This window comes from Artemia sp. Qi Xiang Cuo, chromosome 1 (assembly GCF_049724085.1).
Source record: "Artemia sp. Qi Xiang Cuo chromosome 1, ASM4972408v1, whole genome shotgun sequence".
Taxonomy (NCBI): domain Eukaryota; kingdom Metazoa; phylum Arthropoda; class Branchiopoda; order Anostraca; family Artemiidae; genus Artemia; species Artemia sp. Qi Xiang Cuo.
Window position 1 is genome coordinate 34,102,902 of NC_142794.1, and position 17,837 is coordinate 34,120,738.

General features: G+C 35.0%; 1 protein-coding gene across 1 annotated transcript in view; it reads right to left on the bottom strand.

The window, feature by feature from the left end:
* LOC148956224 (DNA-dependent protein kinase catalytic subunit-like) overlaps positions 1–17,837 on the bottom strand; it is a 495,889-nt gene that overhangs the window by 204,850 nt on the left and 273,202 nt on the right. The window contains exons 17-20 of the mRNA XM_089099625.1: positions 14,216–14,339; positions 11,643–11,753; positions 7,981–8,204; positions 7,002–7,182 (exon numbers count right to left, since the gene is read on the bottom strand). Of these exons, the coding sequence (XP_088955751.1) occupies positions 7,002–7,182; positions 7,981–8,204; positions 11,643–11,753; positions 14,216–14,339 (640 nt within the window). The remainder of the gene's footprint in view (positions 1–7,001; positions 7,183–7,980; positions 8,205–11,642; positions 11,754–14,215; positions 14,340–17,837) is intronic.

Sequence of the window (17,837 nt, forward strand, 5' to 3'; positions counted from 1 at the left end):
ATTTTAATTAAGTTTGCAAACTGGCTTTGCAAACGCCAGTTTGCAAAGGATCTTTCTCTGTATCGGAGTTCGATTGTTTCTTCTTGTTCCAAAAAAGTTCGGTTGCGGCCAAACAAGTTGTTGTCAGTGTTGTAAAATAAGCACCAAGTCAAACACCACATCGCATACCACTTTCTTCATGGGTTGAGCATTATAAAAAAGAATTTTCTGCTCCGGATCCACGTCTACAAAACAGTTATAAAGTGAAACTCCGAGATTTTTTTGAGCATGCATCTAGTCCTGAACTGATCAGAGGCAACGCTATAGCGTTACCTATAGTAAAGGTCATACGGCTCCAATGTTTTATTATTATTATTTATCATTTTTTTTTCCACAGAGGCACTTCATATTGAAGGAGTCGTCGCATAAACTTCAAAGAGGGCTCATTCGACTGGAAATCGAGAGTTCTAGTGCCCTTATTAAGAGTCAAAAGGAATCGGAGGGCAACCAGTCCCCCCCCAAAGCCGTCTTTTCCCGAATGCATCAGATAAAAATTTTGATATAGCCATTTTGTTAAAAATAGTTCAAAGATCTTTTAACAAAAAACTCCGGTGTCGACACAACCCCCTAGAGCCGGGGGCAGGCGTTGCAAGTCATGCCCTGGGGACATATATAGTTCTTGTGGAAGGGATGCTCGTATAAACTTCAGAGAGGGTTCATTTGACAGGAAATTGAAAGTTTCCAAGTCTCCCTCCCTCCACGCCCTGGTTTCCTCAAACCCATCCGATAAGAACTTTGAGATAGCCATTTTTTTAAAAATAGTTCAAAGATCATATAACGACAACTCCGGGGTTGATACAACTCACCAGGGCCCGGGGGCAGGCATAGAAAGTTATACCCTGGGGGCATATATGGTTCTTATGGAAGGGATGCTCGTAGAAACTTTAGAGAAGCTCATTTGACTGGAAATTGAAGGTTCTCGAGTTCAATTTTTAAGAATCAAAAGAGATCCGATGGCAACTGCCCCCCTATAAAAGTCAAAGGTCAAAGGTATAATAGTTTAAAGATCGAATAACCAAAAACGTCGGTGTCGATACAATCCCCCAGGGCCCGGGTCAGGCGTTCTGAGTTATGCCCTGAGGGCATGTATGGTTCTTATGATAGGGATGCTCGTATAAACTTCACAGAGGACTTATTTGGTTGGAAACTGAAAGTTCTAGTTCACTTTTTAAGAGTCAAGAGATCGGACGGCAACCAGCCCCCCCCCCCACACACACCCCTTTTTCCCTTTACATCCGCTACAAATCTTGAGATAACCATTTTTTAAAAAACTGTTAAAACATTAGATAACAAAACTCCGGTGTTGACACAACCCCCCAGGGCCAAGGGAGTAGGCGTTGTGAGTGTTATCCTGGGGGCGTATATGGTTCTTATGATAAGGAAGATCGTATAAACTTCAGGGAGGGCTCATTTGATTGGAAATTGAAAGCTCTAGTTAACTTCTTAAGAGTATAAAGATATCGGAAGGCAACTAGCCCCCCCCCCCACACACCCTTTTTTCCCAACCCGATCCGATAAAATTTTTAAAATAGCCATTTCGGTAAAATAGTTCAAAGGTCAGATAAGAAAAACCCGTGTCAACGCAACCCACCAGGGTCCGGAGTGGGCGTTGTAAGTATTACTCTAGGGTCATATGTGATTTTTATAGAAGGGATGCTCGTATAGACTTCGGAGAGTGCTCATTTGATTGGAAATTGAAAGTTCTCGTTCACTTTTTAAGAGTTAAAAGGGATCGAAGGGCAGCTAGACCCCCCACCTCCACATCCTATTCTCCTCAAAACCCATCCGATAAGAACTTTGGGAGTCACTTTTTTCAAATGGTTCAAAGATCATATATCGAAAACTCCGGGGCCTTCCGGGCCTGGGGTAGGCGTTGTAAGTTATGCCTGGGGGGCATAAATGGAAGCTATGGAAGTACTGGTCGTATAAACTTCATATATGTCTGTTTTGATTGGAGATCATAATTTACAGTTTGGTGTTCAAGAATCATATCAGATTAGAGGGCAACTATTCCCCCCACACCTCTTTTCCCCCAAATGCATCCGATAAAAATTTCAGATAGCCATTTAGTTAAATTTAAAAAAAATCAGATAGCCATTTCGTTAAAAATAGTTCAAAGGTCAGATAAAATATCGGATGTTGACACAACCCTCCAGGACCCGGGGTAAGGCGTTGCAAGTTATTCTCTGGGGGCATATATGGCTCTTATGGAAAGGGTACTTGTATAAACTTTAGAAAAGGCTTATTTGATTAGAAATTGAAAGTTCTAGTTCACTTTAAAGAGTCAAAAGATATTGGAAGGCAACTGCCCCCCCCCTCCATGCCCTTTTTTCCTCAAACCCATCCAATAAGAACTTTGAGACAGCCATTTTTTAAAATAGTTCAAAGATCATATAATGAAAACTCCGGGGTCGACACAACCCCCAAGGGTCTAGGCGTTGTAAGTTATGCCGTGGGGGTATATATGGTTCTTATTTGATTGGAAATTGGAAGTTCTAGTTCACTTTTAAAGACTCAAAAGATATTAGAGGGCAACTGCCCCCCCTCCATGCCCTTTTTTCCTCAAACCCATCCGATAAGCACTTTGAGACAGCCGTTTTTTTTTTTTAAAAGTTCAAAGATCATATAATGAAAACTCCGGGGTCGACACAACCCCCCAGGGTCCGAAAGCAGGCGTTGTAAGTTATGTCCTGGGAGTATATATGGTTCTTATGGAACGGATACACGTAAAAACTTCAGAGAGGGCTCATTTGATTGGGAATTGGAAGTTCTAGTTCAGTTTTTGAGATTCAAAAGAGATTAGAGGGTAACCAGCCCCCCCCCCCATGCACCCTTTTCCCTAAATGCATTCGATAACAATTTTGAGACAGCCATTTTGTTAAAAATAGTTCAAAGGTCAGATAACAAAACTCAGGTGTTGATACAACCCCCCAGGGCCCAAGGGCAGGCGTTGTAAGTTATGCCCTAGGGGCATATATGGTTATTATGAAAGGGATGCTCGGCTAAACTTCAGAGAGGGCTCATTTGATTGAAATTCAAAGTTCTAGTTCCCTTTTTAAAGGTCAAAAGAGATCCGAGGGCAACTAGCACCCCTCCCCAAGCCTTTTTTTCCAAACCCATCCGATGAAAATTTTGAGACGGCGATTTTTTTTTTAAAATAGTTCAAAGGTCAGATAAGAAAAACTCCTGTGTCGAAACAATCCCCCCAGGACTCGGGGGCAGGAGTTGTAAGTAATTCTCTGGGGCATATACGGTTCTTATGGAAGGGATGCTCATATAAACTTCGGAGAGGGCTCATATGATCGGAAACTGAAAGTTCTCGTTCACTTCTTAAGAGTCAAAAGAGATCGGGGGGCAACTAGCCTCCCCCTACACGCCCTGTTTTCCTCAAACCCATCCGATAAGAACTTCGAGAGAGCTATTTTTTCAAAATGGTCCAAAGATCATATAACGAAAACTTTGGGGTCGACACAATCCTTCAGGGCTCGGGCTAGGCGGTGTAAGTTATGCATGGGGGACATATATAGCTGTTATGAAAGGGATGCTCGTATAAACTTCAGAGAGGAAATTGAAAGTTCTAGTTCAGTTTTTAAGAGTCAAAAGAGATCAAAGCGCAACTATCCCCCCATGCCCCTTTTCCTCCAAATGCATCTGAAAACATTTTTGAGGCAGCTATTTTGTTCAAAATAGTTCAAAGGTCAGGTAAAAAAAAACTTCGGTGTCGATACAACCCTCCAGGGCCCGGGAGCAGGCGTCGTAAGTAATGCCCTGGGGGCATATGGTTCTTATAGAAGGGATGCTCGTATAAAGTTCAGAGAGGGCTGATTTGAATATAAATTGAAAGTTTTAGTTCAATTTTTTACAGTCAAAAGAGATCAGAGCGGCCCTATCATCCTCGCGCCTTTTTCCCCAAACCCATGCGATACAAATTTTGAAATAGCAATTTCTTTTAAATAGTTCAAAGGTCAGATAACAAAAACTCCGTTGTCGACACGGCCCCCCAGGACCTGGGGGGAGGCATTGTAAGCTTTGTCCTGGGGCCGTATATGGTTCTTATGAAAGGGATGCTCGTATAAACTTCAGAGGGCTCCTTTGAATGGAAATTAAAAGTTTGTTCATTTTCTTAGAGTCAAAAGAGATCGGAGGGCAACTAGCCCCTCCCCCCTCCACGCCTTTTCTTCACCAAACCCATCCGATCAAAATTTTGAGGTGACCATTTTGTTAAAAGTAGTTTAAACATCAGATATTAAAACTACAGGTTGACAGAACCCCCCAGGGCACAGGGACAGGCGTTGTAAGTTATACCCTGGGGTTGTATATGGTTCTTATAGAAAGGATTCTCGTATAAACTTTTCATAAAATACCCATAACGTATAAAATATTCGCCTTAATACCCTTAGGTCTATTAGGTGTAGTAGTAGCACCAGTAAATATAGCAGTAGCAGTAGGAGTAGAGTTAACAGTAGTAGTCTTAGCTTTAGTAGCAGTAGTAGTAGTAGCAGTAATAGTAACAGCAGCAGTAGTTGTAGGAGTAGAAGCATTAGTATTATGATACAAATATTGTTTTTTGGTTAGTTCAACATCCCCCATAACAAGCGTTGTAAATTTTCATTTCACGCACGAAACTGTTCCTAAGATATTGCTGATATGCCATTTTGACAACCTAAATACGGATGGCAGGTTGTCATCCGTACAACAGAAATATTCTCTGAAAATTTAACCTTCATACCTTCATAGGTTGTGGATTTTGAGCCGGCCAGAAGACACTGTGTTTATTCATTTAATACTGCTTCTACGGTTACTGTAACTAACGATACTAATGGCATTAAGTCAAATTTTTTAGGGAACGTTTAGGAGGACTTGCAATTAAACGAAAAACCTATATGCATACAGGTATTAAAGGGGCATATAAGGACATAGGCGGCGATGCTCTATTATAGCTAGTAATATCACTGATATTTTAAAGGAGCTAAAACCCCTATGCTTTCTAAAAGCCAGAATATAATTTGTACTTTACTGAAAAAAATTCTTTTAAATGTTTTCGCTTTTATAACTTTAAGAAATCAAGAAGTAATTGACATTTTAAGGAATAAATATCAGCATATGTATATTAAACTGACAATGCACATTCATTTGATTTTTTCAGTAAAGTACAAATTATATACTGGCTTTTAGAAACCATACTCATATTAATTTCTGCTCGTTTTGAGTTTAATTCTTTTATTTATTTTAATTTCTGTTCGTTTTGGGTTTCATTTATTTATTGATACTGATTTGTAGAAGTTGTATGCTTGGTAGATTATTTGATTCGATTTTTGTGCATTTTTGGTTTGATTGGATTCTTTACTTTTTTTGAAAAACTTATTTTGTGGAAAAAGTTTTTTTAATTACTTGCATTAGAATCCAAGATTCCATTCGAATCCATTAGAATCGAAAGAGACGAGCAAGAGATTCGCAATCAGTCGTCAAATTCATCAGCAATGTCGATTAATTTGTGTTTCGGATAGATAATAGCAAATAGGTATACCTGCTATATTGGTTAAAATCAAATAACCATTAATATTTCCCTAAATTTGTAGAATTCTGAAAAACCGGCACTTTACTGAAAAAACATAATCGACGTAAAAAACACGATTAGGAGCTTTAAAGCCTTGAAGTATCCTGCAGAAAATAAAAAACTAATTTACAAGGCTCTCTGCTAGAAGCAAGTAAAACACAAAATCGATGAAACGAAACACGAATAGGAGCAGAATAGTCGAAACGATCGACTAATAAGAACGATCGAAATTATTCGTTAGTTCGTTATAAGAACGTTAGTTCTTATAACGAACGATCTTTCGTTATAAGAAGAACGTTAGTTCAATTTATAAGGCTCGTGCCATAGAATCGTTCACCGTGCCATAGAATCAGAAAATTTAAGCATACGGTTTTAATCCTCTCGCAACCCATGTATGATCAGTTTTCAGTAAAGCGCATAGTTTTTCAAAATTCCACAAAATTAGGGAAATATTCCGAGTGCGTTTATTTGAACCCACATTGCAGACATCTGTTGCATAAACTACGAAGCAATAATCTTTGTTTGTTATAAGTTTCATCTTCGCTCTTTTCCCCAATTATAGAAAAAAACTTTGTTTTTTTATTATTAGTCTCATTAAGAAGCGATCTGAAATTACTAAAGTAACAGGAAGTATCCTCAGTGATAATAATTAGCAGATAGCTATAGTAAAATGTAAACTACCACAGCTTATGGCTTCTTGAGCTTTATATTTTAGCCTCAAGGGAGCACTCAAAAATAAAATCAGCTAAATACGAAGCAAAAACTCATTAGGGATGATTTTAAACTCTTGACATTTAAAAAACTTCTTAAATATTTAAATAAGATTCTTAAAATGTCTCTACTTCACTATGTTTTCATAAAACGATATTACAAGAAGGACTATACTATCATAAAAACTGTCTTAGAAAAAGTTTCTTAAGCATTACGAGGAACTTCCTGATGTCCAGGACAACATTCCAAATGAAAAACGTTAAAAAAAGTGGAATCTCTAACTAAAACTTTTTAAATAAAAGTTCAAATAGGGATAAAATCCTTTTAATAGACAGTGATGTAATAGAAATTCACAAAAATACCAGATATTTCGGTCACATATACAGTGACCGTCATCAGTAGTAATGATGACGAAACTACTGATGACGGTCACTGTATATGTGACCGAAATATCTGGTATTTTTGTGAATTTCTATTACATCACTGTCTATTAAAAGGATTTTATCCCTATTTGAACTTTTATTTATCGTCATGGAAAGGCAGTGTGGTCTCCGAAATTATCTAAAACTTTTTATTATTCCATGTTTAAAACAAGAGACAAATTAGTTACTTAAAACTTGCCTATTGATAAATAGTAATATTCAGGCAATGTTCGAGTTCCTCCCCCCCCTAAAAAGAATAAATAAAAAATTACCCATTCTTTTTGTTTGAGAAGGATGAAGAGCAAGCGAATAAAGATTTTTCAAGATCCTTTTGATTATATCTGGTTTGGACAAGTCCTTTGGGTTGGTTTGTTTAACATTCCATGTGCAGAACTCACAAAGGGCTTCCCCGGCTACATTTCGTATTACTGGGTTCACATCTTCTAATTTATCCTAAAAAGCAATTTAGATTAAAGACAATGAATTCAAAATTCAAGATACAAGTAAAAAAAAATTCATTTCTGGTTTTGATGAGCCAACTTCAGACGAGGAAAAAACTTTCGTCGTTTTCAAGTTCCCTTTAGAATAGAATAAGACTAATTGGCTTTTAAAACAGAAGCAGAAGATCGAACAGAAGATCTAAACAGAAGCAGTTTTGTATGCGCAGAGCAAAGAGTCACCCGTATGCTTTTACGCTAAAACCTCGAAAAGTGTCCCGAGGTTTCTTTAGATTAGGTTTTCCTAGAAATAAATTATTAGAAAACACATTTTAAGTGCTTTTCTAGAAAGCAATCCTTCGAAAGTACGAGGTTTCTTAGAAAAAAATTCTTTATATTGGCTTCTGAAAGGTACAACTAATTTATGGAATAATATTTTAAAAGCTAGTTGATGACTGCCAGATATTTTTTTTTAAACCTAAGCTTCTTTTTTCAACCATTTAATTCACATCAGTGGTCCATCCATGCAAAGTATACATGGGTCAAACCGTCAAAGCTTATGAGTTGATAGCTTAAAATTTAAAAGCACAAACCGAGCCTTTAATTTTAGAGCATAAATAAATGCTGTTCATGCCAACTAAAACAAAAAAGTGAAAATAGTAAACACGTAGTTTCTCACTGGTTGTCAATATAACTGATATTGTCGCCAACGGTTGTCAATTTAAATTCATATTCTAGATATTACTGACACAACATGCCTGTAGATGAAATATAATCTTCTCCATCAATTCTAAAAAAGGAAAAAAAAACTCACTAAAATGCAGGATAGTATCTTGTCAGCCTCATTCGTTAATCTTGGCCCATTCTCAGTTGATATAGGTTTGGAGAACCACCTAACCGTCTGTCCAAGAAGTGCTTGAAATATTTTTCTAACAACATCATCAAGATCTGAAGCTAATGTAATAACAACGGGGAATGTTCGTTCATACAGTTTTTCAAGGCGATGATGACGACCGTATTCTTCAGTTCGCTCACTCCCTGAGAAGAAATGATTAATGAAATAATCTCATTCAATTAACATTGACTATTCCGATTGCTATGTGATGAATATCGATTTACAATTGATCAATATCGTTTTTGCTTATTTCTTAAATTGAATTAGAATTTCAGTAGAAGCAATGTTTTATTTAGGATGAAGCAGCGATTTTAGCAAATATTTAATAAAATTCTATATTTTAAGTGTCGTTGAATTTTTATTTTTCTTACTTCGAATTGCAAGTTCAGTGAAAGCCACTGTTTTAATTGAAAACCAAGCGGTAATCATGGGAAAATATCCCGCCGAATCCTTCTTCTTCTTCTAGAAGAATATTTCATTTTTTTCTTCTTCTCGCTAGAATCCTATTAAGACATAATTTATTAAAATAAAGAGATAGATAAATATAGGGCACGTGTTCGACCCTGTGATTTGTCTCTATTGATCCTTAGTAGTATGCCCTTTCAAGAGATTAATTTATGTTTCGTTTGAATTACGAAGGAATCGAGTGTTTCCGGGAAAAACTGGGAATCTAACCTATTCGTTAAGAAACAGAGGAAATAAGAAATTGTTCAGACATGCAAGTCTTTGATTCAGCAAAGCATAGGATGCACATAAATATCGCACCTATTCACCGAAAATGAAAGTAAAAGAAAATTATAACTGAGTTTTTTAAAACGACTGCCAAAACTCATTCCAAATTGTCGTCAAAGAGGAAATTTTAGAAGCTCAAGGTGGAAAGATTTTTAGTTCGGCCAATTTCGAAAAATAATACCAACTATTTAATTTCCAGTTTCAATAATAGGTATATCTATCAAATATTTTCTTCCGTCCATCAATCGGTACTAAAGACACATTCCTAGTAGTAGCCTGTACATCAAAATTCAACTACTGTATAGGGAATTTGGATCGTCTCAAAAAGAAAAATTACTAGCACTAGGAAATACCATGCGACATAAATGTTACTATAAAAAATTGTAATTTTACCAATTTATTTAAATTGCAAAATAGGAATGGTTCTTTCAGCAAAAACACAAAAACACAATTCTTTCAGCCTCCCTTATTAAATACTGACTAAGATAGTGACTGAAGTGCTTTAATTTTTAAAACACTTATGAGAAGGGTTTTAATTTTTTAAAGTTTATTTTTAAAGCTGGTAAAAGAAGTTGCATCAACAATTTTTCCCGTTAATTGAATTTACTGATGAATCACTCGATACTTGAAACTATGTTTATGGTGGCAAGCATGCCACAAAATACCTACCAGATAAATAAGTAGCCACTTGAAAGACAGAAGGGATATTAATATCGTCCAATCTCTTCAAGAGTTTTGAATATGATTAAAAGATCAACGCAATTCCTTTAAAATCGAAAGAAGTAAATAGAAAATCTAGACAAAAGTTGAGTGTGAGCATGAGGCATAACCTTTATTGTTATCCTTCGTTTACCTTAAAACGATAGATCTGATTCAGTGGATACAATGTGGAAGAACAAGACTCAAAGATCGAAAGAGCTAAAGACTATCATAGCAGTTAAAAAGAAAATTCACAGTAGGAAAGGTTGGATTTCAGATAATATGCTTAAATTCAAAGGTGTTTGAAATTGGTTTAAACTCCTAAATTACATTTGCTATTAAATTCATTCTCCTTGTCAAAACCAATTCCAAAATCTTTAGCAGTTCCTTTTTTTTAAAAATTGGTAGATTTAATACCAATATAATACAAGCAATTAGGATTATTCATGTTATATTGATAGATTTGGTTACCCTTATAATTATAAAATAATAGACATGCCAATGATTGACAGCCACAAAATCAGTTTGCTATTACTACTACTAGCAACTCACTGCATCACCAAGCAGCCTAAGACCAACAAAGCTGCATACGCTCCTCCTACACCCCAATCTAATCAAAGTTTCCTTCTTTATACCCTCTGGAGAAATTCCAGTTTTCTTTAAATCCTTTCTTAGGACCTCTTCCCTTTCCATTTGGGGACTACCTGATTTCGTTTGGCCCTAAATAGTTCGCCGACAGAATGACCTTTGGCAATTTGTCATCCTTCGTCCAAGAACTGTCCTAGCCATTCCAACCTTTCTCTCATTAAAGCCTAGAGGGCAGGATAGAACCATATTTTTTTGTATAGCTCACTGTTTAAAATACGAATAGTCAAACAGGACAATTAATCCGTAATCCGTATTCAAAATAATCCGTACACAATTCCTCTGGAAAATATCTAACAAAGTCTCCTCAGTCTATCAAAGCACCCAGGTTTAAGAACCACCGTCATTACTGTAGCTTCCAATATTCTAATCTTGGTTCGAAGAGTTATTTTTCTATGCTCCAAAACTGAAAAAAAACATCTTCTCTTAACATCTCTACCACAACAGCCATCTTAACTAATAATACTACCCAGGTAAGTGAAGCTTTGCACCCAATCAATCTTCTCTTTGCCCAACATCGCCTCTTCACCTTTATTTATTCATTCTTTAACATTCTGAGCAACTTAGTCTTTTCAATTTAACTTTCAAACCTACTCTTGCTCTCGAAATCTCCCAAAAATAATTCATTTTGCAAACATTTTCATCTAGGACGCTCAAATCATCAACACAATTTAAGTCTAGAACAGTTCTGCTTTCCCATTCAATTTCAATACCCTCCCATAGCCTTAGCCGTGTTCCTTAGGACAAGGTCCATGAAAATGATCCATATGAAGGGGGATAGAATGCAACCCCGCTCCGCTCCTGATTCTATACCAAAGCAGATACTAACTTCATGTCCTACCTAAGCCGCAGCACTATTTTACTCCTGCATAGCAATAATCCTTTTTAACACAAATAATGCTTTTTATCGTGTATACCATACAAGAGACAAGACCTCCGTTAAAGATCTTCTATTGGATGAATCAAACTCTCGTTCATAATCTATAGAACTGAGGACTAAAGGGGTATGATCACTAGAGATTAGAAGTCTTTCCCGGACTGGGCCATTATATAATTTGTTTGGTTATCATCAAAAAAATTCTTCTGTTTTCTTTATTCTCTCTTTCTTCTCTCTTCTCTTTGATTCCTCTCCTCAAAAGGGCATGCTATCCCTAATAAACTTATTTTTAAAATATAGAGAGTTTCGTATTGCTATTTACGCATACTATCTGATAAACTAGAAAAAAATGATTAAATCTTTTTCTGGAAAATTTTGGATATTTTCCAAACTTTGTGAGTGTTCTCTTCCGTTTAACAATCGCTATACGAAAAAGAAGTTTCACATTTCCAAGTCTTGTTGATATCGAGCTACAGACCACTAATTATGCTGAAAAGATAAAAAGCAATAGTGCATCTCCGCTACACAGTTCAAATTAATTCGTTTGTCAACGCTGTTAGATCTAGTTTTATACTAAAATAGCCCTTAAATAGCAGTGAAATTTAAATATATAAGATCGAAAACTTACCAATACCAATCATGTAGATAAAAAACGCATGCAAAACTTCACAAGCGGCTAATTTTACACGTCGATCGCTGTTTGAGGTTGCAAGCTCGACAACTCGGGGCAACAGCGAGTCTGAAATTGAAAATTTCCATTTAAATTCAACGAAAAAAGCGGTTTTAAAATGCACAAAACTTGCGGTACAAGAGACATGGAAGATAACCGAGTTTCATGAAGTATATTTAACCGATCTTTTTTTTTTTTGAGTGAGTTAAAAGGAAAAGTAAAAAAGGCAAATACACGTGAGCTGTCTAAAGAAGTTCCACCATTACAGGGATGGTGGGGAGAACAGCTTTAAAATAAAAATAAAAAATATGGATAATATCAGATATTAGCCAAAATAAACATGGATATTTTTCAGCTATGTTAATAATATGATATGTTCGGATTTCCTCTAAACCATCTCCTGAGCAAATAATTTCAATATACAAAATAAAACAAAATCGACAAAAGTATCAAAATAAGTAAAGATGAAAGCGAAGATTTAAAAACACAAAGCTTGAATATTAAAAATATGGAATAAACAGAAAATTCAAAAAATTAAGTTCCCCACTAAATTATGATATTCAATAAATACATAGTTTAGTTTTGAAGCTTTGGTTACTGATAAATGTCAAAAACTTCAAAAAAAAAATATTTTATGTTTATAACATTGGGTTAACATGAATATAAAAAAATTAAAGAGTGAAATGGTTTTTTACTTTACATTCGTGTTTTGAATGTTATTACATTTGTGGTTAAATTTGCTGTATATTGTGTTAATTTGTATCTTTAAATAAAATGTCAGCAATAAGAATTTGCTTTTTTTAATTTTTTATTTTTCGTTTTTTCGTAATGCAGCCCATAACGTAAAATTGCGTTATTAGTATAATGAATGAATGAATGAATGATTTTTATTATCCATCTTTAGCAATACAAAGTAGTAAAAATTGAGTAGAGAAAAAATGAAAAGAAAACAACAAAACACATCGAACGAACGAACAACTTAAATTATACTTCAAAAATTAAAAAAAAAAAAAAAACAATGGCGAAACTATTTACATAAAAAGACAACCATTACACATTGCTGACTATAGCTTCATACATACTATGCTTTGGGTCTAAAGACTTCAGGAACTTTTCCCTCCTGGTCGCGATCACGACGAAGGGGTCATCGAGTCTTTAACGTCCTGAAATCTGGCGGTTTTTTCACCAGGGGGGAAGGCTAAGCAGATATTTTGCAAACTTATAGAACACTGTACGGATTGTTTTCTTATCATCAAAAGTAAACAAAGGCCAGAAAGGTGAAAAAGCTAAGATATGAGGGGTGGTAAAGGAATTGAAGATCCGTGCTAGAATGCGACGGTTATATAGGCGTTTGCATGACAAAATTATCCCATACGCTTTTCGGATAATAAACATACATCGGACATTTCGGATAATACTTTATAATAAACAAGTTTGATAGACCGATTTTGGTTTTACGTGGAGCATAATAGATTAATTTCAATGGGCTCCCAGAAAACCTACCTCTGACTCTACCTATATGTTATACAATCTTTATTATACCTGATAGAAAGTCTCACCTAGGTAAATGGTAACTTTTAAATCAGGAAAAGGAACTCTAAAATTCAAATCTTTCTCCTGGTACTAATGTTCAAATGTTCCATTTAAACCCTCATAGAAAGTCTCACTTAGGGAAATGGTAACTTTTAAATCAGGAAAAGGAACTATAAACTTCAAATGTTCCTCCTGGTCCTAATGTTCATATGTTCCATTTGAAACATAATAGAAATTTTCACCTAGGTAAATGGTAACTTTTAAATCAGGAAAAGGAACTCTAAAATTCAAATGTTTCTCCTGGTCCTAATGTTCAAATGTTCCATTTGAAACCTCAAAGAAAGTCTCACCTAGGGAAATGGTAACTTTTAAATCAGGAAAAGGAACTCTAAACTTCAAATCTTCCTCCTGGTCCTAATGTTCATATGTTCCATTTGAAACATAATAGAAAGTTTCACCTAGGTAAATGGTAACTTTTAAATCAGGAAAAGGAGCTCTAAAATTCAAATGTTTCTCCTGGTACTAATGTTCAAATGTTCCATTTGAAACCTAATAGAAAGTCTCACCTAGGGAAATGGTAACTTTTAAATCAGGAAAGGGAACTCTAAACTTCAAATGTTCCTCCTGGTACTAATGTTCAAATGTTCCATTTGAAACATAATAGAAAGTTTCACCTAGGTAAATGGTAACTTTTAAATCAGGAAAAGGAACTCTAAAATTCAAATGTTTCTCCTGGTCCTAATGTTCAAATGTTCCATTTGAAACCTAATGGAAAGTCTCACCTAGGTAAATGGTAACTTTTAAATCAGGAAAAGGAACTCTAAACTTCAAATCTTCCTCCTGGTACTAATGTTCAAATGTTCCATTTGAAACCTAATAGAAAGTCTCACTTAGGTAAATGGTAACTTTTAAATCAGGAAAAGGAACTCTAAACTTCAAATGTTCCTCCTGGTCCTAATGTTCAAATGTTTCATTTAAACCCTAATAGAAAGTCTCACCTAGGTAAATGGTAACTTTTAAATCAGGAAAAGGAACTCTAAACTTCAAATGTTCCTCCTGGTCCCAAGCTATAGCTTTCTCACTGATCTCCTCCAATGGTCTGTCGTAAAGCTGTGATGTAACCTAAGAAAAGAAAGAGAAAGGGACTAAAAAAGCAACATACTGAAAGCAAAAATGGTTTAAGATTAGATAAAAGAAATTTGTAAAAAAAAAGAGTTGTACCGTCAACCTTTCATTTAACCATGGTTTCAAGAATTATTTATTTAAACAGATAAAAAAAAAATTCTTAACCCCCTCGCCCCTCCAATAAAAGATCAATGGGCTATAGAATAGGGGAGCACAAATAAAAATTACGCAAATTTTTTTTTAGCCAGCAAAGAAAATAACAATCGCACAAAAATACTCAATTCTTTATAACATTAAATTATTTGTCATACACTAGATTCAACTGGCCGAGGAAAAAATTATCAAAATAATAATAAAAAAACTGACAAAAAAGAAAAAAAACAACAAATTTATATAAATAATATTTAGTTGGTCCAAAGAAACCAGTGAGCTCCAAACTTTACTGCACAAATATAAAGGACTAAAATCCCATCTCACAATGAGGGTAAACAAGATGTTGAAAAGATTTCCATATGAACTTCTGCAATTTTTGGCAGTAGCAGCTGCCAAATTAAAAAAAAATGGAAGAAGAAAAAAATTTAGGCGAAGAATCATCAAAATTAAAATAAAACATATAGCACCAAAAAGTTTAAGAAGGTTTGGCTATTCTTTGAAAGGATAGTGGCTTTGGAAACCAACAAATTCTAAGTTGTTTAAGTTTTTTACGGACAAAAGCGTTGCCAAATCCTACGAGTTCGTTTTTCTTATGTTCCAAGTGTAAAACTACCACAAATCACCATTAACAAACAAATGAAACTCAAAACTAACAGAAATTATAATATATAGCCTAGCCAAACTTAAAACGAGCAAAAATTCAAAGGAGTATGGCTGACAACACCCCTGTCTCCTTCAAACCAGAAAATAATTTGCACTTTACTTAAAAAACAAAAAAAACCGTGTATTGTCAGTTTGATATACATATTCTGATATCTATTCATTATAGTCTTAATAATTCTTTATTTGTTAAGGTCAAAAAAGTGAAAATATTTAAAATGTATTTTGTTTTCAACGAAGTGCTAATCATGTTCTGGTCTTGAGGAGGTGCGGGGGCTGTCAGCCCTACTCATGCTAATTGTTGCTATTTTGAGTTTGAATAGGTTATTAATTGTAATTTCTGTTCGTTTTCGGTCCAATTCATTTATTTATGGTGATGTGTGGTAGTTTTACGCTTGGAAAATTATTTGAATTTATTTCTACTCATTTTTGGCTTAACAAGGCTGTTTATTATTCTTTGAGAAACTTGTTTTGTGGAAAACGTTTTTTATATTAATTTCCGTTCATTTTTTACTGACATTTTTCATAAAAAAAAATATTTCATATCTTTTTAATTTTCTTTTCTATTATAGTTAATAGTTTTTTTCTTTGAAGATTATTTGACTTTATTTCTGCTCATTTTTGTTTTAATGAGGCTCTTTACTTTTCTTTAAAAAACTTATGTTTCCCATTAACAAATACTAATTACAAGTAATCAAATTAAAAAAAAACAAGTTTTTCAACTGAAAGTGAGGAGCAACATCAAACCTTAAAACGAACTGATAATATTACATATTTGAAAGGGGATACCTCCTCCTCAAGAAATTACTCTTTACGTTAAAGTTCTCTCTCCATGAAAAAATCCGATACTTGTGTGTTATACGCCACTGACTAAAGATTACGATGCGTAAAACTCGAGAACAAACTGGTTTCTTCATTACTTTATATACAAATTTGGGCTATATTTTGATGGTGCGTGTCTTGATAGTTATGGTGGTGGGCATTCCCTTGTACTTTTTATAATCAATTGATCAAAAGGGCAATATATGCACGCTACAACTGCTACAACTACTGCTACCACTACTAATACTACTACTACTACTACGACTACTACCCCTAACACTTCTGCTTCTGTAACAAGTACTACCAAGGCTGAGGATATTGAAGTCATTAACAAATGAATGAAAACCAAAACTAACGGAGATTAAAACAGATATCCCAGTCAAACTCAAAATGAGCAAAAGTAAAAGGAGTATGGCTGACAACACCCATGTCTTCTTCAGACCAGAAAATAATTTGCTTTTTACTTAAAAAAAACCGTGTAAAGCTATAAAAAGAGCTGACGTATTTGTAGTAGTCTTAATGTAAGTGTTAGGGGATATGATGAGGGTGGGGGGGGGGGGTGTTTTGTCATCCAGTCACTTTCGACTATTTGAAAGGGCACTAGACCTTTCAATTTCAAATCCAATGAGCGTGTTAATTTTACTATTTATTTTTCCCAGGGGTGGTTTTGTCGATCCAATGGTCCTAGAAGATTGGAAGTGGGATGATTTCTATTTTGTTTTGAAAAACGATTTGAAATTATAGTGGAAGGGGCAACTCCTTTCAAATACGTAATAATTTCTGTTCGTTTTAAATTTTGATGTTGCTCATTACTTTCAGTTGAAAAAACTTGTTTTATTTTTAATTAATTTCCGATCGTTTTTAAATAATACCAGGAAATCCGACTCTCTTTCCGTGAAAAAATCCGGTACTTGTGTATTATACGCCACTCACTTAAGTTTACGATGTGTAAAACTCGAGAACAAACCGGTTTCTTCGTTACTTTAGAAATAAGTTTGGGCTATATATTTGCACCTTAGGGGGGGGGGGGGTAAAGTATAGCGGGTCTGCATGCAAAATGTGTTTGCTACAATTATTCTGCATATTCGATAGACAGATAAATAAGTGTATTTCAAAGCCAAATATACGGCCATGAACACAGTAAAATAACATAAATGAAAGGCACAAATAACATAAACTTTGATCAGCGATCATCATAAAACACTTAAATGAAACACTAAGTTGACCTAATAATAGTATTTAATACATGGAAAAACGGCCACTGAAAAAAAACAACATTTAACACTTGGAAGAAACACTTAAATGAAACATTACATTTACTTTATACTGGGATTATTTTATTTTTCTTCTTTAGTAAACAAAATTTTCAGATACCTCGTTATTCTTCTGTAATTTTTTAGTGGCTATATACCTAGAAAGAATTGTTTTTTGACTTCAATTGGTCCAAATACTTTAAACCCCCGGAAAATACCCCCCCCCCCGTGGAAAAGAAGGCTTTCCAAATTTGAGAGTTTTATTTGAGTTTTATTTTTTTAATTTCCGTAGGGGGAAGGAGTTTTGTTACTTGTGTATTATGGGCAACTCACTCAAGTTTACGCTGTGTAAAAACCAAGAACAAAACCGGTGTCTTCGTTAGTTTTTTTCAGCTTAGTGCGAGACAAGACAAATTTAAGTGACAGAATATGTGGGAAATATATACTTTGGGCTAGTCCCCTAAGCCGCGCTACGCCGACATGACGGCGGCGAATGTGTGATTTAGTATCGGCGGCGGCGGCGGAAATTTTTTTGGCGGCGCACCACCTATTTTAGACCAACGGCGCGCCACGGTGCGCCGATTTTTCTGATTAAAAATAATAATAG